The following is a 24,878-nucleotide window of genomic DNA, read 5'->3' on the forward strand; positions in this document are numbered from 1 at the left end:
CGCTCACGCTCGCTCACTGACACACACGCGCTCACGCTCGCTCACTGACACACACGCTCACGCTCGCTCACTGACACACACGCTCACGCTCGCTCACTGACACGCACGCTCACGCTCGCTCACTGACACGCACGCTCACGCTCGCTCACTGACACGCACGCTCACGCTCGCTCACTGACACGCACGCTCACGCTCGCTCACTGACACGCACGCTCACGCTCGCTCACTGACACGCACGCTCACGCTCCCTCACTGACACGCACGCTCACGCTCCCTCACTGACACGCACGCTCACGCTCGCTCACTGACACGCACGCTCACGCTCGCTCACTGACACACACGCTCGCTCACTGACGCACGCACACGCTCGCTCACTGACACGCACGCACACGCTCGCTCACTGACACGCACGCTCACGCTCGCTCACTGACACGCACGCTCACTGACACACACGCTCGCTCACTGACACGCACGCACACGCTCGCTCACTGACACGCACGCTCACGCTCGCTCACTGACACGCACGCTCACGCTCGCTCACTGACTCGCACGCTCACGCTCGCTCACTGACTCGCACGCTCACGCTCCCTCACTGACTCGCACGCTCACGCTCCCTCACTGACACGCACGCTCACGCTCCCTCACTGACACGCACGCTCACGCTCCCTCACTGACACGCACGCTCACGCTCGCTCACTGACACGCACGCTCACGCTCGCTCACTGACACGCACGCTCACGCTCGCTCACTGACACGCACGCTCACGCTCGCTCACTGACACGCACGCTCACGCTCGCTCACGCTCCCTCACTGACACGCTCGCTCACGCTCCCTCACTGACACGCACGCTCACGCTCGCTCACTGACACGCACGCTCACGCTCCCTCACTGACACGCACGCTCACGCTCCCTCACTGACACGCACGCTCACGCTCCCTCACTGACACGCACGCTCACGCTCCCTCACTGACACGCACGCTCACTGACACACACGCTCGCTCACTGACACGCACGCACACGCTCGCTCACTGACACGCACGCGCTCGCTCACTGACACGCACGCTCACGCTCGCTCACTGACACGCACGCTCACTGACACGCACGCTCACTGACACACACGCTCGCTCACTGACACGCACGCTCACGCTCGCTCACTGACACGCACGCTCACGCTCGCTCACTGACACGCACGCTCACGCTCGCTCACTGACACGCACGCTCACGCTCGCTCACTGACTCGCACGCTCACGCTCGCTCACTGACTCGCACGCTCACGCTCCCTCACTGACTCGCACGCTCACGCTCCCTCACTGACACGCACGCTCAGGCTCCCTCACTGACACGCACGCTCACGCTCGCTCACTGACACGCACGCACACGCTCCCTCACTGACACGCACGCTCACGCTCGCTCACTGACACGCTCACGCTCGCTCACTGACACGCTCGCTCACTGACACGCTCGCTCACGCTCGCTCACTGACACGCACGCTCACGCTCCCTCACTGACACGCACGCTCACGCTCCCTCACTGACACGCACGCTCACGCTCCCTCACTGACACGCACGCTCACGCTCCCTCACTGACACGCACGCTCACGCTCACTCACTGACACGCACGCTCACTCACTGACACGCACGCTCACTCACTGACACGCACGCTCACGCTCGCTCACTGACACGCACGCACACGCTCGCTGACACGCACGCACACGCTCGCTCACTGACACGCTCACTGACACGCACGCTCACTGACACACACGCTCGCTCACTGACACGCACGCTCGCTCACTGACACGCACGCACACGCTCGCTCACTGACACGCACGCTCACGCTCGCTCACTGACACACACGCTCACTCACTGACACACACACGCTCACTGACACGCGCTCACGCTCGCTCACTGACACACGCTCACTCACTGACACACACACGCTCACTGACACGCGCTCACGCTCGCTCACTGACACACGCTCACTCACTGACACGCGCTCACGCTCACTCACTGACACACGCTCGCTCACTGACACACACGCTCGCTCACTGACACGCTCGCTCACTGACACACACGCGCTCGCTCGCTCACTGACACGCACGCTCACGCTCGCTCACTGACACGCACGCTCACGCTCGCTCACGCTCCCTCACTGACACGCACGCTCACGCTCGCTCACGCTCCCTCACTGACACGCACGCTCACGCTCCCTCACTGACACGCACGCTCACGCTCCCTCACTGACACGCACGCTCACGCTCGCTCACGCTCGCTCACTGACACGCACGCTCACGCTCCCTCACTGACACGCACGCTCACGCTCCCTCACTGACACGCACGCTCACGCTCCCTCACTGACACGCACGCTCACGCTCCCTCACTGACACGCACGCTCACGCTCCCTCACTGACACGCACGCGCTCGCTCACTGACACGCACGCACACGCTCGCTCACTGACACGCACGCGCTCGCTCACTGACACGCACGCGCTCGCTCGCTCACTCGCACGCGCTCGCTCGCTCACTGACACGCACGCTCACTGACACACACGCTCGCTCACTGACACGCACGCTCACGCTCGCTCACTGACACGCACGCTCACGCTCCCTCACTGACTCGCACGCTCACGCTCCCTCACTGACTCGCACGCTCACGCTCCCTCACTGACACGCACGCTCACGCTCCCTCACTGACACGCACGCTCACGCTCGCTCACTGACACGCTCGCTCACTGACACGCTCGCTCACGCTCGCTCACTGACACGCACGCTCACGCTCGCTCACTGACACGCACGCTCACGCTCGCTCACTGACACGCACGCTCACGCTCGCTCACTGACACGCACGCTCACGCTCGCTCACTGACACGCACGCACACGCTCCCTCACTGACACGCACGCACACGCTCCCTCACTGACACGCACGCTCACGCTCGCTCACTGACACGCACGCACACGCTCGCTCACTGACACGCACGCACACGCTCCCTCACTGACTCGCACGCTCACGCTCCCTCACTGACACGCACGCTCACGCTCCCTCACTGACACGCACGCTCACGCTCCCTCACTGACACGCACGCTCACGCTCCCTCACTGACACGCACGCTCACGCTCCCTCACTGACACGCACGCTCACGCTCCCTCACTGACACGCACGCTCACGCTCCCTCACTGACACGCACGCTCACGCTCGCTCACTGACACGCACGCTCACGCTCGCTCACTGACACGCACGCTCACGCTCCCTCGCTGACACGCACGCACGCTCGCTGACACGCTCGCTCGCTGACACGCACGCTCACGCTCGCTCGCTGACACGCACGCTCACGCTCGCTCGCTGACACGCACGCTCACGCTCCCTCGCTGACACGCACGCTCACGCTCCCTCGCTGACACGCACGCTCACGCTCGCTCGCTGACACGCACGCTCACGCTCGCTCACTGACACGCTCACGCTCGCTCACTGACACGCACGCTCACGCTCGCTCACTGACACGCACGCTCACGCTCGCTCACTGACACGCACGCACACGCTCGCTCACTGACACGCACGCACACGCTCGCTCACTGACACGCACGCACACGCTCGCTCACTGACACGCACGCTCACGCTCGCTCACTGACACGCACGCTCACGCTCGCTCACTGACACGCACGCTCACGCTCGCTCACTGACACGCACGCTCGCTCACTGACACGCACGCTCGCTCACTGACACGGACGCTCGCTCACTGACACGGACGCTCGCTCACTGACACGCACGCTCGCTCACTGACACGCACGCCACGCCCTCACTGACACGCACGCCACGCCTCGCTGACACGCACGCCGCCACTGACACGCCGCCACTGGACACGCGACGCCACGCCCTCGCTGACAAGCACGCCCTCGCTGACACGCACGCCACTCGCTGACACGCACGCCACCGCTGACACGCACGCCACGCCGCCACTGACACGCACGCACACGCCGCCACTGACACGCCACGCCGCCACTGACACGCACGCACACGCCGCCACTGACACGCACGCACACGCCGCCACTGACACGCACGCACACGCCGCCACTGACACGCACGCACACGCCGCCACTGACACGCACGCACACGCCGCCACTGACACGCACGCCACGCCGCCACTGACACGCACGCCACGCCGCCACTGACACGCGACGCCACGCCGCCACTGACACGCACGCCGCCACTGACACGCACGCCGCCACTGACACGGACGCCGCCACTGACACGGACGCCGCCACTGACACGCACGCCGCCACTGACACGCACGCCGCTGACACGCACGCTGACACGCCGCCGCTGACACGCCGCCGCTGACACGCGACGCCACGCCGCCGCTGACACGCACGCCACGCCGCCGCTGACACGCGACGCCACGCCTCGCTGACACGCACGCCACGCCTCGCTGACACGCACGCCACGCCTCGCTGACACGCACGCCACGCCTCGCTGACACGCGACGCCACGCTTCCTCGCTGACACGCACGCCACGCCGCCGCTGACACGCCGCCACTGACACGCCACGCCGCCACTGACACGCGACGCCACGCCGCCACTGACACGCACGCCACGCCGCCACTGACACGCACGCCACGCCGCCACTGACACGCACGCCACGCCGCCACTGACACGCGACGCCACGCCGCCACTGACACGCACGCCACGCCGCCACTGACACGCGACGCCACGCCGCCACTGACACGCACGCCACGCCGCCACTGACACGCACGCCACTGACACGCACGCCACGCCGCCACTGACACGCACGCCACGCACGCCACTGACACGCACGCCACGCCGCCACTGACACGCACGCCACGCCGCCACTGACGCACGCACACGCCGCCACTGACACGCACGCACACGCCGCTGACACGCACGCACACGCCGCCACTGACACGCCACTGACACGCACGCCACTGACACACACGCCGCCACTGACACGCACGCCGCCACTGACACGCACGCACACGCCGCCACTGACACGCACGCCACGCCGCCACTGACACGCACGCCACGCCCCTCACTGACACGCCACGCCACGCCTCACTGACACGCCACGCCGCCCCTCACTGACACGCACGCCACGCCACTGACACGCCACGCCGCCACTGACACGCCACGCCGCCACTGACACGCCACGCCGCCACTGACACGCACGCCACGCCGCCACTGACACGCACGCCACGCCGCCACTGACACGCACGCCACGCCGCCACTGACACGCACGCCACGCCGCCACTGACACGCACGCCACGCCACTGACACGCACGCCACGCCTCACTGACACGCACGCCACGCCTCACTGACACGCACGCCACGCCGCCACTGACACGCACGCCACGCCGCCACGCCGCCACTGACACGCCACGCCGCCACTGACACGCACGCCACGCCGCCACTGACACGCACGCCACGCCGCCACTGACACGCACGCCACTGACACGCCGCCACTGACGCACGCACACGCCGCCACTGACACGCACGCACACGCCGCCACTGACACGCACGCCACGCCGCCACTGACACGCACGCCACTGACACACGCACGCACACGCCGCCACTGACACGCACGCCACGCCGCCACTGACTCGCGACGCCACGCCGCCACTGACTCGCACGCCACGCCCTCACTGACTCGCACGCCACGCCCTCACTGACACGCACGCCACGCCTCACTGACACGCACGCCACGCCTCACTGACACGCCACGCCGCCACTGACACGCCACGCCGCCACTGACACGCCACGCCGCCACTGACACGCCACGCCGCCACTGACACGCACGCCACGCCGCCACTGACACGCACGCCACGCCGCCACTGACACGCACGCCACGCCGCCACTGACACGCACGCCACGCCGCCACTGACACGCACGCCACGCCGCCACTGACACGCCACGCCGCCACTGACACGCCACGCCGCCACTGACACGCCACGCCGCCGCCACTGACACGCCGCCACTGACACGCCGCCACTGACACGCCGCCACGCCGCCACTGACACGCCGCCACGCCGCCACTGACACGCCGCCACTGACACGCACGCCGCCACTGACACGCACGCACGCCACTGACACGCCACGCCGCCACGCCGCCACTGACACGCACGCCACGCCGCCACTGACACGCACGCCACGCCGCCACTGACACGCCACGCCACGCCGCCACTGACACGCCACGCCACGCCGCCACTGACACGCCACGCCACGCCGCCACTGACACGCCACGCCGCCACTGACACGCCACGCCACGCCGCCACTGACACGCCACGCCACGCCGCCACTGACACGCCACGCCGCCACTGACACGCCACGCCGCCACTGACACGCCACGCCGCCACTGACACGCCACGCCGCCACTGACACGCCACGCCGCCACTGACACGCCACGCCGCCACTGACACGCCGCCACTGACACGCACGCCGCCACTGACACGCACGCCGCCACTGACACGCACGCACGCCACTGACACGCACGCACGCCACTGACACGCACGCACGCCACTGACTCGCACGCCACGCCTCACTGACTCGCACGCCACGCCTCACTGACACGCCACGCCGCCACTGACACGCACGCCACGCCGCCACTGACACGCCGCCACGCCGCCACTGACACGCCACGCCACGCCGCCACTGACACGCCACGCCACGCCGCCACTGACACGCCACGCCACGCCGCCACTGACACGCCACGCCGCCACTGACACGCCACGCCGCCACTGACACGCCACGCCGCCACTGACACGCTTTCACGCCGCCACTGACACGCACGCCGCCACTGACACGCACGCCGCCACTGACACGCACGCCGCCACTGACACGCACGCCGCCACTGACACGCCGCCACTGACACGCACGCCACGCCGCCACTGACACGCACGCCACGCCGCCACTGACACGCCACGCCGCCACTGACACGCCACGCCGCCACTGACACGCCACGCCGCCACTGACTGACACGCGACGCCGCCACTGACACGCGCACGCCGCCACTGACACGCACGCCCGCCACTGACACGCACGCCGCCACTGACACGCACGCCCGCCACTGACACGCCGCCACTGACACGCCGCCACTGACACGCCACGCCGCCACTGACACGCCACGCCGCCACTGACACGCCACGCCGCCACTGACACGCCGCCACCGACACGCCGCCACTGACACGCCACGCCGCCACGCCGCCACCGACACGCCGCCACTGACACGCCGCCACTGACACGCCGCCACTGACACGCCACGCCGCCACTGACACGCCACGCCGCCACTGACACGCACGCCACGCCGCCACTGACACGCACGCCACGCCGCCACTGACACGCCACGCCGCCACTGACACGCACGCTCGCTCACTGACACGCACGCTCACGCTCGCTCACTGACACGCTCACGCTCGCTCACTGACACGCTCACGCTCGCTCACTGACACGCTCGCTCACTGACACGCTCGCTCACTGACACGCTCGCTCACTGACACGCTCGCTCACTGACACGCTCGCTCACTGACACGCTCGCTCACTGACACGCTCACGCTCGCTCACTGACACGCTCACGCTCGCTCACTGACACGCTCACGCTCGCTCACTGACACGCTCACGCTCGCTCACTGACACGCACGCTCACGCTCGCTCACTGACACGCACGCACGCTCACTGACACGCACGCTCACTGACACGCTCGCTCACTGACACGCTCACGCTCGCTCACTGACACGCTCGCTCACTGACACGCTCGCTCACTGACACGCTCGCTCACTGACACGCTCGCTCACTGACACGCACGCTCACGCTCGCTCACTGACACGCACGCTCACGCTCGCTCACTGACACGCACGCTCACGCTCGCTCACTGACACGCACGCTCGCTCACTGACACGCACGCTCGCTCACTGACACGCACGCTCGCTCACTGACACGCACGCACGCTCACTGACACGCACGCACGCTCACTGACACGCACGCTCGCTCACTGACACGCACACACTCACTGACACGCACGCACTCACTGACACACACACACTCACTGACACACACACACTCACTGACACGCACGCACTCACTGACACGCACGCACTCACTGACACACACACTCACTGACACACATGCTCACTGACACGCTCGCTCACTGACACGCTCGCTCACTGACACACGCTCGCTCACTGACACACGCTCGCTCACTGACACACGCTCGCTCACTGACACACGCTCGCTCTCAGTGACACTCTGACACACTCCCCTCAGATTTACAGTTACAATAATATAGCAGTTGTAAATAAGATTGTAACATTAGCAGTGTCACTTCTACATTTACACATCTATAACTACACATTATACAGAGAGTCTAAATATTAATTAGTAGATCATTAAATATTAATTTCTAAATATAATTAAATATTAATTACTAGTTTAACCTCAGTGTTACTGTGTGTTACTGCCTTTACTCTAACTATTACTAGGTTTACTTTTACTCTAAACACGCTACACACTCCCTCAACTTTCATTATTAGTGTTAATGTGGACTCGTGAAATAATTCAATTTATTAAAGGCATTACGAGGCTACAGGCTAATAATCAGGGTAATAATTCCTCCCTGTAATGTTAGAGGGTACGTGTAAACATCACTGCACTCAGTTCAGGATACACTACAGACCTGAGGAGTGTTACTGTAGACATTATTACATCACACAGTGAACTTCTACACATGCTGTTTATCAGAGAAAATATGCACATTCGTACACACACAGAAAATAATAAAACATTACATTGTATTTACTGCAGATGCTCATGTCTTTACCGCGACATTCACGTCTTTACCGCAGACGCTAATGCCTCTACAGCAGACGCTTATGTCTTCACTACAGACGCTAATGCCTTTGTTGCAGATGCTAATACCTTTACTCTAGATGCTAATGTCTTTACCGCAGATGCTTATGTATTTACTGCAGGCGCTACTTGTTTTCTCCAGACATTACTAGCTCACCCGCGCGATGTTTCATTACTCAGACGCTGTTAGCTTTAATATAAACACACAGTCTGTACTGATCTGTATTATCTGTAGTCTATGTTCAGTGCTCATCAGCTTTGGGTGAAGTATTACACAGAGTATTAGAGGAACATCTCCACACTCAAACAGGAAGTCATGCAGAGTTAGCCGTGTCTCAGGAGCTGACGTTTGGTTCTAAAAGCTAATTAGCTTGTGTCCGGGTTTAATAAACACTGAAATACCCGAGTGACTGCAGACGTACCCCTGACCGCACGCTGGACATTAAGCGTATGGAGCAGTGTTTTACGGGAAAATGGAACGTTTGTTTATTCTAAACAAAGTTTTTAAAATAATAAGTTGTAACAATATTTTCTGTTGCATTTTTTTAAAGCACTGATTAACAGGAAGTCAAAGATGAAAGCCAAAACATCACACAATAAACTCATGAAGAGTAGGACAACTGGACAAAGGGTTTAATCAGTGAAGTTAAAGAAACAGTGCATTGAGAGGACTTGATATGAACTGAATTCTGTTACATTAACAATGTTCTCTACACACACTTCAGGGAAGCAGCGTCGAGACAGCGCTAAAGGATCTTACACATTAAACAGGAACAAATCCTGGTCCATAAGCTAACAGAAAAAAGACATGTTCAGAAAAAACATTCAGAAATAATCAGGTCCTACCAGATCTGCCTCCTCCTCTTCGTCCTTCTTCTCCTCAGCGTCCATCTCAGATGGGTTAAAGTCCTCCATCTCCACCTGGGACACACACAGTGAGAGCTCATCACCACCACCATCATGACCACCACCACCAGCAGCAGAACAGGAATAACTGTGTGGCAGTGCAGTGGACAGTACACACCTCCTCGATGGCAGCGTCCTGCAGCAGTGAGCGGATGTCCAGACGTGCCATGTGCACTGGCACCGATTCCCAGCTGTTCGCCAGCTGTACAACACACAGTGTAACTCACAGCTCAGTTACCATTTAAGCAACTGTTCACATGCACATGATTCACCCCATATTACCCCAGACTCCCTTCCTTATTCCCCTAATTTACCCAAAACTCCCTCCTTATTCCCCTAATTTACCCCGTATTACCCAAAACTCCCTCCTTATTCCCCTAATTTACCCCGTATTACCCAAAACTCCCTCCTTATTCCCCTAATGTACCCCGTATTACCCCTAGACACCTATGCAGGTGTTATTGAAGCAGAACATTGAGCAGCTATGACAGTGGAATAATTTGTTGTAGAAAACAGTCACACATTTATAAGTAAACTTTAAATCAAAGAAAAAAATGATTTAGAAGACTTTAGAAGAAAGTTTTTTGCTCTTATGAACACGTCCAACAGCTCCAGTACCAGAAAAGCTCACCTAATGACCAAACTCTGATGACCAACATCATTATCCTCTGCTTCCCCCAGTATCCCCTTCATATCTCTCTACATTCTTAACACAAGCTGTATAAAGAGTAAAGACCTTCACGATGTCCTTCAGCTTGCGTCCATGGATGTTCCTCTTGGCACAGGTCTGATGGTCGGCGGAGACTTCAGCCACATACACCTGTGGGACAGGTGACAGGTATTGCATTGAGACAGTTCCTGAAACAGACAGTTGTATACTGACCTGATCGGAGACGGACATCTCACCTCGAACCCTTTGGTCTTGGCTGCACTCCAGAACTGGTCAAAGTACTTCACTTTCTCATTAATGGCGTCGAGGATGATGAAGGGGAAAAAGCCATCGTCCAGTGTCTTCCTGAAGGTCTTCAGCATGCTGTTCCTGTAGGTGTCCTCCATCTCTGGCTCATACTCGTACTCGAGGACCTACGACATCATTCAGGTGATCAGCTAGCACTGTGCATTTCGAGTTACGCAGGTGACCACAGGTGTGTGTGTGTGTGTGTGTGTGTGTGTGTGTGTGCGCGCGCGCATCACCCTCCCCCAATCAGCTAATCATCACCAAAATGTAGTACACACTGCACTGGAAGTTCCATAATAAGTTTCCCAACATCATCTCTCTGTACTGCTCATAAGAAACAGTGTGTAAATACTAGGGATGCAACAATACAGTTAACCCACGGTTCAATACGTTCCGCGGTTTTTACCCACGGTGTTCGGTTCGGATGGCTTGGCAAATTAAAGGTTTTTTCCATTATTCTTTGTTTAGGTGATAGGAACAGTAAGATGTGAAGAAAAAAAATGGTTTTAGTTGCAATTCTCTTTATTTTACTTAAATGCAAAAATCAACTAACAAAATGAAAGTGTACTGAAAATAGTGAGATATAAAAATTTGCGCTTGTATGACTTTACTAGGGTTTGGACGGCGCTCTTTATTCCCAATCCGCTCTGTAATGACCAGTCAGGGTGAGATAACCCTCTGTAATGACCAGTCAGGGTGAGATAACCCTCTGTAATGACCAGTCAGGGTGAGATAACCCTCTGTAATGACCAGTCAGGGTGAGATAACCCTCTGTAATGACCAGTCAGGGTGAGATAACCCTCTGTAATGACCAGTCAGGGTGAGATAACCCTCTGTAATGACCAGTCAGGGTGAGATAACCCTCTGTAATGACCAGTCAGGGTGAGATAACCCTCTGTAATGACCAGTCAGGGTGAGATAACCCTCTGTAATGACCAGTCAGGGTGAGATAACCCTCTGTAATGACCAGTCAGGGTGAGATAACCCTCTGTAATGACCAGTCAGGGTGAGATAACTCTCTGTAATGACCAGTCAGGGTGAGATAACCCTCTGTAAATGACCAGTCAGGGTGAGATAACTCTCTGTAATGACCAGTCACGGTGAGATAACTCTCTGTAATGACCAGTCAGGGTGAGATAACTCTCTGTAATGACCAGTCAGGGTGAGATAACTCTCTGTAATGACCAGTCAGGGTGAGATAACTCTCTGTAATGACCAGTCACGGTGAGATAACTCTGTTACCCCCGAGCTCCAGCTATCTGTTATTAGAGCAAGACTTCGTGCTTTAGCCGATTCGGTTTCGATTTTTTGCGCGTTTTTTTCATAGCGTTTGGGGAAAAAAATCCGTGTCAGTAGTGTGTAACGCGGTTCACTTTTATAAGTTTCTGAAAGCCCACATCACCGGTCACAGAAAACGGCTGCAGATCTTTAGCAATTATTATATTATAATTATTTTTTGTGTCTCTCTGAACCAGTTGTGTCTGAATGCTGGAAGGGATCAGATAGGGGACTGTGGTGTTTTGGGTTCCTGTGTTCCCTGCTCTGCCCTCCTGCTTCCACACAGTGATATCTCTGGGTGATGGAGCTGCAGATGTGTGGTCATGTTGAAGTATTTCCATGTCAGTAACTCGTGTGGAACGGCGCTTAAACACAGCCATGTTTTTTGTTTAGTGTTTTTGTTTCATCTCCATCATAGTCCACAACAAATCTGAGATGTTCCCACACCAGAGATCTGAGAGGCGGAGCTTCCTCATGTTCCTGTCTCACTTCACCTCTCTCCAGGGTTAGAGTGAAATCTGACACCAGCATCACAAGCATGGTTACCGCCCCTAACTTTAGGGCTCACTGATTGGATATTTACTCGCAGGGAGGTGTGTCTGTCTCAGCGCCTAGACATACCGTACAGGCAAACACACACAGGCGGTGCAGAGAGTAACACAGCATGGTTAAAAAAATAAATAAATAAATAAAAAAACGCCTGCTTATTATAGTTTTAAGGAAAAACCGAAAAACCGCAGTTCACATACGCGTATTGAACTGTTGAGGTCGTACCGAACGCTTCAATATTATATTGAGTATTGTGGCATCCCTAGTAAATACTCCGGGGTGCAAATACTGCGGATGTTTATTAGTAACAGGAGAGCCCTAACATAGAGGAGACCAACTCCTATTCCTTGATAACTCATTAACGTTTGACTAGCATTAGCAGAAACTTGATCAGGAGATAAAGGAATATATGAAGAGTGCAATAACTCAGATGGATTCATCAGTCTCCTTCTTATTCCTCAGGATTCCCTCAACATTTTTCAACATGAAAACTGACCTTAGTTTTAATACGCTTCCCAGTATCGGGGTCTTTCTCTTCTTTCTCCACTTCAGTCATGAAATAATCATCGAGGCCAAGCACTCTGGGTGGAGCTCCTCCAAACTCCACCTCCTTATCCTGGAAGAGAGGACAATCACTCATTAGGAACATGCGATGCAGCAGAGTTTAATAAAACATCACCAGGTAGTGGAGCTCTAACACAGCTGTGTGTGTGTACGTGTATGTGTGTGTGTGTGTGTGTGTGTGTGTCCTTACCCGAATGAGCTTTGCCAGATGGCTCTTCCCACTTCCTGGTAAGCCTCGCATTATTACCACAATCTGTGAAAAAAAATTAAATTTAGAGCAATATATAAAATATGAAGGTAAATTTGTATAAATTGAGGATTTGTAACAGTGAGGTTCTGTACCCTATCAGGACGATTCGCTCTTCCAGGGGGTTTCAGAATATCATCAACATTCTTAGTCTCAGGTTTCTTTTCCACACGTTGAGGAACAGAAGGAGGTGGAGGAGGTTCGTCAGGGTAACTCCTCCTGTCATCTGAGAAACAACATCCATATCAGGAGATCAGTTCCTGCTTTTACAGCTTATAAACAAATCCTCCCGTACTCACTTCCGTAAGCTGAAGCCCCATGATCATAACGCTCAAGGCTTCTCTCATATGAAGATCGTTCATAGCCTGGGCGGTTATATGGCTCCCGGTCTCGGCTGGAGCGGCTCGAGTGTTCTCTTACGTCCCTCTCTCGATCCCGGTAAGCAGGACGAGGTGGGCCTGGGGGTGGCCTAAAGAAAGGAGAAAGGGCCAATGAAGAGCAAATGAGCTCCACAAACAAAAACCGAGAAAACTGACAATGGAAGACACCGGACACTGGAGACCTCAAAAAAGGAGTATAATATAAAAACGCAAAGTGATTCTCACCGATCATCTCTGAGATAGCGCTCTCTTTCCAGTCGATCCCTGTCATAATCCAGGGGTGGCCTGTCTCGGAATGTTTCTCTTTCCCTATCTCTTCCATACTCCCGCTGGTCCATGTAGGAATCACCTCTTCTGTCATAGTACGGATCTCCTCGACGCCCAAGTAGCTCTAATATGCCGAAAGTATTAATTACCAACTAGCAAATAACACACCAGTTATAAAGGAAATCCGACAACAGAACAAACCAACCTTTCTCGTACGGTCGATCGGACGGCAGTGGATCAGGCCTTAGTACTATCCTCTCTCCGTACGAGATCCTTTCCACCTTAGCACCCACATCTGTTTACAAAAAAAATACATAGGTTTCCCCAAAATAATACTTAAAATGAGCATGGTGCTAAAATAGCTAAGGCTTACCATGACCATGACCATAATCCACTGTTTTAGCAATGAAGGTGGGTTTAGGAGGCGGTGCTGATGCCGTATGGAGGAAATCTGTAACTTGGCTTGGTTGGTGTATTCCAGATTCCAAGAGTCTACCGGGAACATCCTGTCCAGTTTCAGACAACCTCGTAACCTTTTACATGTAAAATTGTTGATTCAGAAGATGTTCTGAGGTAAAGCGTACGATTCTCAACATCAATTAAAACAAGGCTCTACCTGAAGGGCAGTTTTAACCTCAGGTGGAATTTCAAGTCCAAGGAGACCAGCAGGAATTTCAGCAGGCATTCCAGTAGACTCTGAATTAGATGGATCTCCCAGAACCTTTTTACTCTCTTGCAGCTCTCTGTTTTTTTCAGAAAAAAAGAGAAGTAAAATTATCAATCCCACCAAACAGAAACAACATGGCAATGTGCACCCAGCATGTGTATCCATGCACCTTATCATCTTTAGCTCCTGAGCAGCTTTGAGGATGATCTCATGCTGCCTTTGAGAAAGTGCAAGAACAGTTTTGGTTCCACCTGGTGATATCTGATCAAGTGGAGCTTCTGCAGCACTGCTCTGTGGTGCCATGGAGAGTTCTGGGTTTCTCTCATAAAGAGGTTGAGGTTCTTCAGAGGGATCTGGGTACACTCTCTCTGGCAGTGGAGGTGGTGGGGGTCTTTCCCAATCAGGACGAGAATGGAAGGGAGGTTCTCTGTCCCTATAGAGAGATCCATCACCATAACCAGGTCCTCTTCGCTCTGCTCTAATGCGATCCTCGTTCTCATACGAGAATGGTCTGTCCCTTTCCTCCCTCCAGGGATCATCTCTGAGGTGGTCTGATGGTGGCCCGCGTGGTGGATGTGGAGGAAATTCATCTGGACGTTCACGTCTCCACTCCTCTCTGGAGTGGTAAAATTCTTCATCTTCCCTATAATCCCGGTGACGGTAATCAGGTGGTCCTCCATACCCTTCATCCTCAGGGCCAAACTCAGTGCCATATTCTTGCTCATACTCTCCCTGAGGATCTTCACGTGGAGGTCTTCTCCACCTATCTCTTGCCATTGGATGTGATGGCCTTGGTGGCCTTCTCATATCCCTATCTATTACTTCATGAGGGGGTAAAGGAGGATGCCTGGGTTCCCGACCATGCGGATGAGGCCAACTGGGATCTCTGTCCATTTCTTCATGGTACCCAGGTGGACCCATCGGTTTCCTCTCCAACAATTCATGAGGTGGTGGAGGGGGTCGTCTCATCATGTCATGGCGAGGTAGTGGCCCCCAGGGACCTGGACCACCACGTCGGAAACGAGGGCCCATGTGAGGAGGAGGTGGAGGACCGTGTGGGTCACGTTCCATATCTGATAGTGGTGGAGGACGTCGTGGACCGTGATGCATAAAGCGTGGATGGAAAGGAGGGCGCCTATGTCCTTCAGGAGGAAAAGAGGGTCTGTGGTGCACCATTGGAGGTCTCCTGTCTGCCCAGTATGGCTCACCCTCCTCCCAGTAATCTGACTGTTCCTCTTCCCAGTGCCCCTGCGGTCCCTCTGCAGGATCCATCCTGCCTCTGGGTGGTGCTCGATCTTCAGTCTCTTCATAGTATTCTTTCTGGAAGTGATGCTCTTCTGCCTGCCACATCTCATGAGCTTCCTGCTCACCCATCATTCCATGTGGCTCTTGGGAATGGTCCCCCCAACTATAATCCTCATCCATTGGTGGCTGGTGGTCATATGGAGCATCTTCCCTATGATAATTAGGATCCGACATAGATGGGGGACCCATAGGTCTGGCAATCTGTCCTCGACCACGCCCACGTCCTCTTCCTCGCATCAGTAAAGGACCCTGTCCCCTCCCCCGGCCACGGAGAGCATGAGGAGGACCACTCTGATTCATCTCACATGGTGTACCAGAAAGTTCCTTGGGCATGTCAGGTTGGAATGGGCCTTGTTGAGGAGCCGGTGGTCGTTGCTGTGGTGCACTGATATTTTTGGGTGCTTCTGGGGTTTTATTGCCAGTACTAGGGGTTTGAATTGATTGGACAGGTTCAGATGAGGATTGCGATGCAGTCATTTTGGTTGTATTCTTATTTGACTCCTCCTCGTTAGCAGCCTGTCTGACTGTCTCAGCCTTTTTGCCTTTGTCAGCTTGAGACTGAGGAATAGGATCACTTTGAACAAAGAAACCATCGCCTGAATCCATTACATCGTCTGACATGGACTTCTGCTCTGTTTCAGTTTGGGGGTTTCTGTTTTCATTCTTGGCTGTGGTCAGACTCTGAGATAGAGAACCCTGAGAAGAATCAGGTTTACCCAGCTGCGAGTTGGTTTGATTTACAGGACCAGGCTTAGCTTGTGAGGCAGGAACAGATGGTGGAGACGGACCTGTGGGTGGACCCAGGTGTGGTCCAGGCGGTCTCTCAAAGCGAGAAGGTGGACTCTGCCTAAGAGGATTCTCAAATCTAGCCGGAGGACCCGACTGAATCTGATTACCTCGCGGAGGCATGCCAAAGCGGTGACCACCATCAAATCTAGGCAGCCCGCTAAATCTTTGTGGTGGTGGTTCAAATCTCGAACCTCTAGGACCATCAAACCTTAAAAAAAGTTAAGAAAGCAAAATGTTTAAGACTGGAGTGTTTTTAGTAAACAATGATTTACAACTTAAACAGAACAAAGCTAAACAGTTTAAAGTTTAATTTCCATTTTCAGTTCAGTTTTTTGTATAGTGCTTTTAACAATGGACATTGTTTCAAAGCAGCTTTACAGAAGTACAAAAAAACAAAATTAGAAAGTTAAAAGTTAAGTTACTATTTATTCTTAATATTTATCACTAAGATATTGCTCCAGGGTCCAAAGAGCCAATGGTAGGATTAAGTCTCACAAACTTCCTAACAGTAGTCAGCAGTCTTAATCAATGAGCTGGCACATTTTAACAGAACTCCATAATCAAGCAGAACTTCTAGGAAATGTATGACTTACCTTGGACCTCTTGGTCCTTCAAACCTTCCATGAGGAACAGGCTGTCTAACCCCTGCTCCAGAAGGACCAATTGGACCCTCTGATCCTGGAAGTGGACCCGATTCTACGGTATTTGGTCCTGGAAGATTGGTTGGATTTGTGCCCTGAGAAGGGCCTGAGGAAATATCCCTACTATTTGGTGCCACAGAGGGACCCAAGTCTGGTGCAGGAGGGCAAGGCTGTCCATACGGTCCCATCACACCTCCATAAGAGTCACCAGTACCATACGGCTGTTTCATGCCCCTCAGTGTGGTCACGCGTTCATTCAGATGTGCTGAAGTGGAGTTCATCTGCTCCTGCCACTGTCTCCACTGACCTTCATACTCCTGTAACTGGTCTTTGTGGGGATATGCCTGGAACTGGTCCAGCCAGAGCTTAAAATGTCTGTCCCAGTCCTGCAACACCGGAGCAAACTGCTGTTGCTGCATCTCATAGTTCTGCAACTGCATGTCTACAGATATGGACTGAAGATCAAAAGGAGAGAAAAACAGAAATAAATTACTCTAATGCACTCTTCACATCTGGCACCAACATCCATCTGAATCACCAGTGGAGAGCTGAGACACCTAACTGTTCACACTTGGCATTATGAACATGTCATTGTATTTGGATTTAATACATCATTTCCCCTGAAGAAAAGGTACTGTACCCATTAACTACACCAGCCATCCAATGTACTTGTTTTAAGGGAAGAAACACAAAGGTACTAGCTGTTTCAAACTCTGCTAATGTAATAAAAAGGGATGCACGATATGAAAAATTTAAACCGATACCGATAATTAAGTCCTTCTCATGGCCAATTCCGAATCCCAATAAGTTCATATTTTATATTAGAATTTTAAAATAATCTGCAGTTTATGAACCCAGGAGAATAGAAAATCTAAGATGCACTGATGAAACTGATATTTTAGTGGCTCTGTCCTAACTGTAATAGCAAACATCAGTCCTAACTCTTCAAGTGTCTTTATTTTTTGTGTAAGGCACTACAATAAGAACAGAACAGAAACAGAACTATGACAGAACTATGGTTTATCTGCAATCAACAACTCATTAACAACAAGTTTATATTCAAGTATTTCATGCATAAAAAAGAACTGCATCTGTTCAACCTTTTTAGTGCATGAGGATGAGGAAGGTATATAGACCTCAAGTCACATGCTCTGTGTTTTAGGCCTAGTGCTAGTAGCTGCTGCTGCCGCGGCTGCTTCATATTCTTTTAATACAGTGTCGCTGTGATGACGACCTTCAAGTGAGATATAAGATTTGTTGTGTTAAAACTTGACGCCTTTTTACCTCCTCTCGGAACCCTTGCTGAACACGCATTGCATTGCAATGCACTGCAAATGCAAGCAATGGCATTGTCTTCCGCTGCCACCGAGAAAAACTTCCAGACCAGGTCAAGGCATGTTCACAGATGATGACCTAATGAGCGCGGAACAGTTTAAAGCTGTAGTCACGTGCACTCGGAAAGCGGATTAATCTCGGACACATCAGACTGACTGATTGATTGATTGATTTACCAACAAGTGTACTTTATCTGATCTAGTTATTGGATTTATCGGACCAATAAAAATGACGTCATTTTCACCAATATCGGATGATAATTTATCTGTCCGATAAATATCGTGCATCCCTAATAATAAATAATACCTGCATATAGCTATATGTGTGTGTGTGTGTGTACCTGTATGTGCGCAGGTTGCTGGATGACCTGTTGGTACCGGTGCAGGATCTGCTGGAGTTGTGTGTGTTCCTGCATCAGGGCTTGGTACTGGTAGCCCGCTCTGTGGTACTGAACCTGCTGCCACTGTGCTGCTGCTGCCTGCAACTGCTGCAATCTAGCTGCCTCTGCCGGATCTGCACACTCCACCATGCTGGGCTAAGAATGACAGACAGACAGCTTGTAAAATCATGATCATGCATATAACAGCATTTTATGTCAGTACAGTACAGAAGAAGTGATGTGATGCAGTGAAGCTGAATGATGATAACTAGAATGCTGCATTTCCAGAAGAAAATGTGAGTGTGATTGCGAATATGTTGCTTAAACTATTGCAAGACGTGCTCAAATAATATTTAAAACCTAAAGTCTAAAGTTTATGTGGCTGTAGAGTAAGAATTCAAGCTGTAGGAACAGTTTAAAGATAAAAAAAACCTCTTCCCTCACTCTAGCTGACGTCACACACACACACACACTCACTCTCACACACACACACTCACTCTCACACACTCACTCTCACACACACACTCTCACACACACACTCTCACACACACACTCTCACACACACACTCTCACTCACACACACACACACACACACTCTCACTCTCACACACTCACTCTCACACACTCACTCTCACACAGTCTCTCACACACAGTCACACACACACAGTCACACACACACAGTCACACACAGTCACACACAGTCTCTCACACACACACACTCACACTGTCTCTCACACACACACACTCACACTGTCTCTCACACACACACACTCACACTGTCTCTCACACACACACACTCACTCACTCTCACACACACACACTCACTCACTCTCACACACACACACTCACTCACTCTCACACACACACACTCACTCACTCTCACACACACACACTCACTCACTCTCACACACACACACTCACTCACTCTCACACACACACACTCACTCACTCTCACACACACACACTCACTCACTCTCACACACACACACTCACTCACTCTCACACACACACACTCACTCACTCTCACACACACACACTCACTCACTCTCACACACACACACTCACTCACTCTCACACACACACACACACTCACACACACACACACACACACTCACTCTCACACACACACACTCACTCACACTCACACACACTCACACACACTCACACACACACACTCACTCTCACACACACACACTCACTCTCACACACACACACTCACTCTCACACACACACACTCACTCTCACACACACACACTCACTCTCACACACACACACTCACTCTCACACACACACACTCACTCTCACACACACACACACACACACACACTCACTCTCACACACACACACACACACTCACTCTCACACACACACACTCACTCTCACACACACACACACACACTCACTCTCACACACACACACTCACTCACTCTCACACACACACACTCACTCACTCTCACACACACACACTCACTCTCACACACACACACTCACTCTCACACACACACACTCACTCTCACACACACACACTCACTCTCACACACACACACTCACTCTCACACACACACTAGCGGTCTGAAGTCCGTGAAACATACATTTAAAAATCCATATAAAATAAACTATAACACTTATCAGCATGAAAAGTAATAGCACACCTAAGCCGCATTTTAGCGTTGGAACCATGTTTCTAGCTATTACCGTTTAAGTGATATGTTGCTTAAACTATTGCAAGAAATTCTGGAACAATATATAAATACAACTTGGACCAGGTCTCCAGCATGGGAGGTGGGCGCTCTACCAAATAAGCTAAACTGCACCTGGTAATGTTATTGACATCAGTGGTACTAATATTTACAATATTTTACACAGGTCTCCAGCATGGGAGGCGGGCGAGTTAACAAAGAGCCACAAGCGATGAACGTTACAAATATAAAAGCTATACATACTTAAACTATTGCAAGAAATCTTCAAATAATAAATACAATCTAACGTCCCAGTTAAAATATGAAGTCTAAATGAATTAGCGAGTGCGCTTTGCATTTAAGCACAAGTCCGTATGAAACCCAGGAAGTAAAGCAGAGCTAAAGTTTAATGTAGTCTGTGTAAGTAGTATTAACAACACCGCTTTGCCTGCACCCCCGCTAGCCTCCGTTACATATATAAAAGTTATACAGGCTTAAACGATTGCAAAACATTCTCAAATAATAAACACAAACTACAGTTACAGTTAAAATATGAAGTCTAAACGAACCAGCGTCCGCGCTATGCTGAAATGTCCGGGAAGCCCAGGGAGTGAAGCTGAGCTGCAGTTTAAGGTAGCATGTAGCTGTACAGTTACAATTCAAGCTGTAGACCAGTTTAAAGACGATATGACCTTAAAAAAAAAAAAACCTCCTGTTTACGGAAGCTACCGATAACCTCCGACAAAAGCCGAACTGTGTGCACTCTTTTTAAATGTCCGTATGGAAACCAGGAAGTGAAGTCAATAAAAATGGATTTAAAAATTAATATAAAATAAAATACAATACTTATCAGCATGAAAAGTAATAGTACACATAAGCAGAACATGATGAACATTTTAGCGTTGGAACCATGTTTTTAGCTATTACCGTTTAGGACTAGTGGCGAGTCCAGGAACCGGAATAATAATAATAATAAATAGTGACGATAACAAGAGCGTGATTGCTTACGCCGTCACACTAATGATTACCTTGTCATCTGGTGGGGGAGGGGGAGGAGGCTCCTCTTTAGGTGGTGGAGGGGGTGGGGCTTCATTGGGTGGGGGTGGGGCTGGGGGTGTGTCTAAGCTTCCTTTAGAGGAAGCGTCTGTGCTACCCTGCGTCGCCTTCTCATTTTTCAGCTTCTGGAGGTTTTGGAGGTGCTGCTTGTACCAGTAATCCTGCTGCTCCTGAAGATAGAGACACACACACACACACACACACACATTACATCACAATATTCACTGTGTGCTCAGATACAACCACACAATACCATGCAATACACCAACTTCATCATCGTTCACTTCCAATTACACTGCCTCTCTGTCTGTCTGCAAATATATCCATCTCATCAGACCATGCACCTGTCTGTCTACTCATCCAACCAGCCTATGTATCTGTCTCGCTCTAACCCATCAGTCTACCTGTACAGTGATGTAGAATGGATTCAGAGTGCTGAAGACTCAAGGATGGAGGAATGTGCTGTACAGTGGTTGGTGCTGTACATTTAAACCGTGTACATGTGAGTTTTCTGTTAATCCTAAAGTTAGACTAGATTGAGAGTGATCTAGTGTTGATTCAGAGTGATCTAGTTCAGAATCAGAAAAAGTTCCATTGCCAGGTACAGAAAAGGGTTAGCAAAGACCACTTTACAGTACCAGGAATTTGTCAGGTGCAAAAATATACACAGATACGAAATGTGTACACAATTTAAGAATAAACTAGAATAAATTAAATAATTCAGTGTAGATTCAGAGTGATCTGACAGTGTATGAAAGGAGGTTCTTGCCTGTAGTGACATGGTGGACAGGTCTGTGGTTGGTGCTGTACATTTAAACCGTGTACATGTGAGTTTTCTGTCGATCCTAAACTTGATTCAGATTGATTTAGTTTAGATTCAGCGTGATCTAGTGCTGATTCTAGTGTCGATCCTAAACTAGATTCAGTGATTTAGTTTAGATTCAGAGTAATTTAGAATTAATTCAGAGTGATCTAGTGTAGATTCAGAGTGATCTAGTGTAGATTCAGAGTGATCTAGTGTAGATTCAGAGTGATCTAGTGTAGATTCAGAGTGATCTAGTGTAGATTCAGAGTGATCTAGTGTAGATTCAGAGTGATCTGATGGTGTAGTAAAGGAGGTTCTTGCCTGTAGTGACATGGTGGACAGGTCTGTGGTCTTCTCTTTCGGCTCTGCTGCTGGACTGTCCGCGGTGGAGGTGGTGGTGTGTGTGTTGGTGGTGGTGTTAGAGGTGTGTGTTGGTGTTGAGGGGCTGGTTTTGGCCGCAGGGGGAGGTGCACTCGGGGATTCAGGCTGTGCAGCGCCTCTGTTTGGAGCAGGATCCGGAGTGAAGTGAGCCGGAGGCCCTGGAAATCCTGCCGCAGATCCGGTCCACTGTGGCGGTGCCGCTGGACCCGGAGCAGCGCTGAAGCTTGAGGCAGCACTGTTAGCATTGTTAGCATTGTTGTTGTAGTGCAGCACAGACTGGAGCTGCCTCTGGTGGAGCTGCTGCAGCTGCTGCATCTGCTGGAGGTGCTGCTCGTGTAGACTCGAGAAGTTGGACGCTGCAGCCGGAGACGGAGCTCCGTATCCCCCGAAACCTCCCGCCGGCGGAGGCGGACCGCGGAACGTCTGAGTGCGCGGGCAGAAGTGCTGAGGCTGCGGGCCTCCGCCACCATAACCGCCCCACGCAGGGTACATGCTGGAGAAAAAGGCTAGCCTAACCTAGCCTAGCTTAGCCTAGCCTAAAAACAGAACGGCATAAAGCCGGTTGGAGGACTCACGGTGTACAGAACAGATCCAGTTTCTAACTCGGACTGAGACTCACACGCGGTGAATCCCGGCCTGAGAGCGAACACACTCGGCCATTATTCACACATTTACCGCCGAAAACCCTCCTGTTCCTCCGGACAGAATAAATCAGCTAACATGGACGCGATACATTAACGTCATCACGCTCACAACACGTCACGCCAGCAGTGTTGCCAGATTGGACTGAAGACTTCCAGCGCAACTACAGATTAAACCCCTCCCACTTCAACAAATACCAGCCCAATTACAGATTAAACCCCACCCACTTGAACAAATACCAGCCCAAAATTCATTCCGTGATAACTAATACAGTAACAGAAATAATACTAATAAAATAACTAATACAATTGTGTGATAGAAAAATAACGGTGAGAATCAGGGAGAAGGTGATACAAGACAGTGGTGAGACCGGCCATGCTGTATGGTTTAGAGACAGTGTCACTGAGGGTTAGAGAAAGGAGAAAGGAGTCAGAGCTGGAGGTAGCAGAGCTGAAGATGTTGAGGTTCTCTTTGGGAGTGACATGAGACATGACATGAGGCTCTGGTCCATCAGAACCAGGACCTCACACCACAAGAACAGTTTCCAGTTTCTTCCCCACTGCAGTCAGCCTGCTGAACAGTGCCCCACTTACCCCCAGATGACCTCCCCAACCCCTAAAAAACGTACAGACAGTCACTTCCACATTCTAAATGGCACTACTGTTCATTCAAACTCACACTTTTGTACACAATACTTCTCTCATTCCAGATTGTGTACACACCTCTCACCTGTATTTATGTTACAGTCACGCTCACTTTTACATTCTATTGCACTTCTTCTCACGCAAGTCACTTTATACAGTATTTATTTAACTTATTCTAGCTCTTTTCTAAAATTGTAAAAATAAAAAAAATAAAAATAGTGTATAAACACGCTTACATTTTTATAGGGACTTAATGCAGAGAATCTTCACAGAACTGATGAGAACATTTCCTGAGAGATTACAGAACAGGTCACTCTCCCATTCTTTACTGTAGGACTGTCTATATTTCCCCCACTTTAGCATGATGATAAAAACAGGCTTAACGAGTACAACGATTACAACAAGCCGCTAATCAGGACTGAAGTCTGACTGGACAGGACTCTCCTGAACCTTATTGGCTAAACTGAACCATATTATTAAAACCTCAACATTACATATTATACTTTATTGTAAAGTTCTTTTGAATGGAAAATTAATAAAATATCATGTTTATAGTCAACAA

The 24,878-nt window shown here is 52.2% G+C and overlaps 1 protein-coding gene across 2 annotated transcripts in view; it reads right to left on the bottom strand.

The window, feature by feature from the left end:
• Nucleotides 1–23,792, bottom strand: part of ylpm1 (YLP motif containing 1) — a 32,063-nt gene extending 8,271 nt beyond the window's left edge. The window contains exons 1-17 of one of the 2 annotated variants that reach the window (XM_058379760.1): nucleotides 22,971–23,792; nucleotides 21,817–22,014; nucleotides 19,071–19,265; nucleotides 17,348–17,850; nucleotides 14,830–16,962; nucleotides 14,610–14,736; nucleotides 14,367–14,526; nucleotides 14,199–14,288; nucleotides 13,952–14,117; nucleotides 13,646–13,815; nucleotides 13,442–13,572; nucleotides 13,290–13,352; nucleotides 13,032–13,151; nucleotides 10,657–10,833; nucleotides 10,487–10,570; nucleotides 9,869–9,952; nucleotides 9,691–9,765 (exon numbers count right to left, since the gene is read on the bottom strand). In XM_058379760.1, coding sequence (XP_058235743.1) covers nucleotides 9,691–9,765; nucleotides 9,869–9,952; nucleotides 10,487–10,570; nucleotides 10,657–10,833; nucleotides 13,032–13,151; nucleotides 13,290–13,352; nucleotides 13,442–13,572; nucleotides 13,646–13,815; nucleotides 13,952–14,117; nucleotides 14,199–14,288; nucleotides 14,367–14,526; nucleotides 14,610–14,736; nucleotides 14,830–16,962; nucleotides 17,348–17,850; nucleotides 19,071–19,265; nucleotides 21,817–22,014; nucleotides 22,971–23,522 — 5,028 coding nt within the window. In that variant the 5' untranslated portion in view covers nucleotides 23,523–23,792. Of the gene's footprint in view, nucleotides 1–9,690; nucleotides 9,766–9,868; nucleotides 9,953–10,486; nucleotides 10,571–10,656; nucleotides 10,834–13,031; nucleotides 13,152–13,289; nucleotides 13,353–13,441; nucleotides 13,573–13,645; nucleotides 13,816–13,951; nucleotides 14,118–14,198; nucleotides 14,289–14,366; nucleotides 14,527–14,609; nucleotides 14,737–14,829; nucleotides 16,963–17,347; nucleotides 17,851–19,070; nucleotides 19,266–21,816; nucleotides 22,015–22,613; nucleotides 22,638–22,970 lie in introns of those variants that run through there. The other variant, XM_058379761.1, reaches the window with a different exon arrangement.
• Between the last annotated feature and the right edge of the window lie 1,086 nt (nucleotides 23,793–24,878).

The sequence above is a fragment of the Hemibagrus wyckioides genome, linkage group LG25 (assembly GCF_019097595.1).
Source record: "Hemibagrus wyckioides isolate EC202008001 linkage group LG25, SWU_Hwy_1.0, whole genome shotgun sequence".
NCBI lineage: Eukaryota > Metazoa > Chordata > Actinopteri > Siluriformes > Bagridae > Hemibagrus > Hemibagrus wyckioides.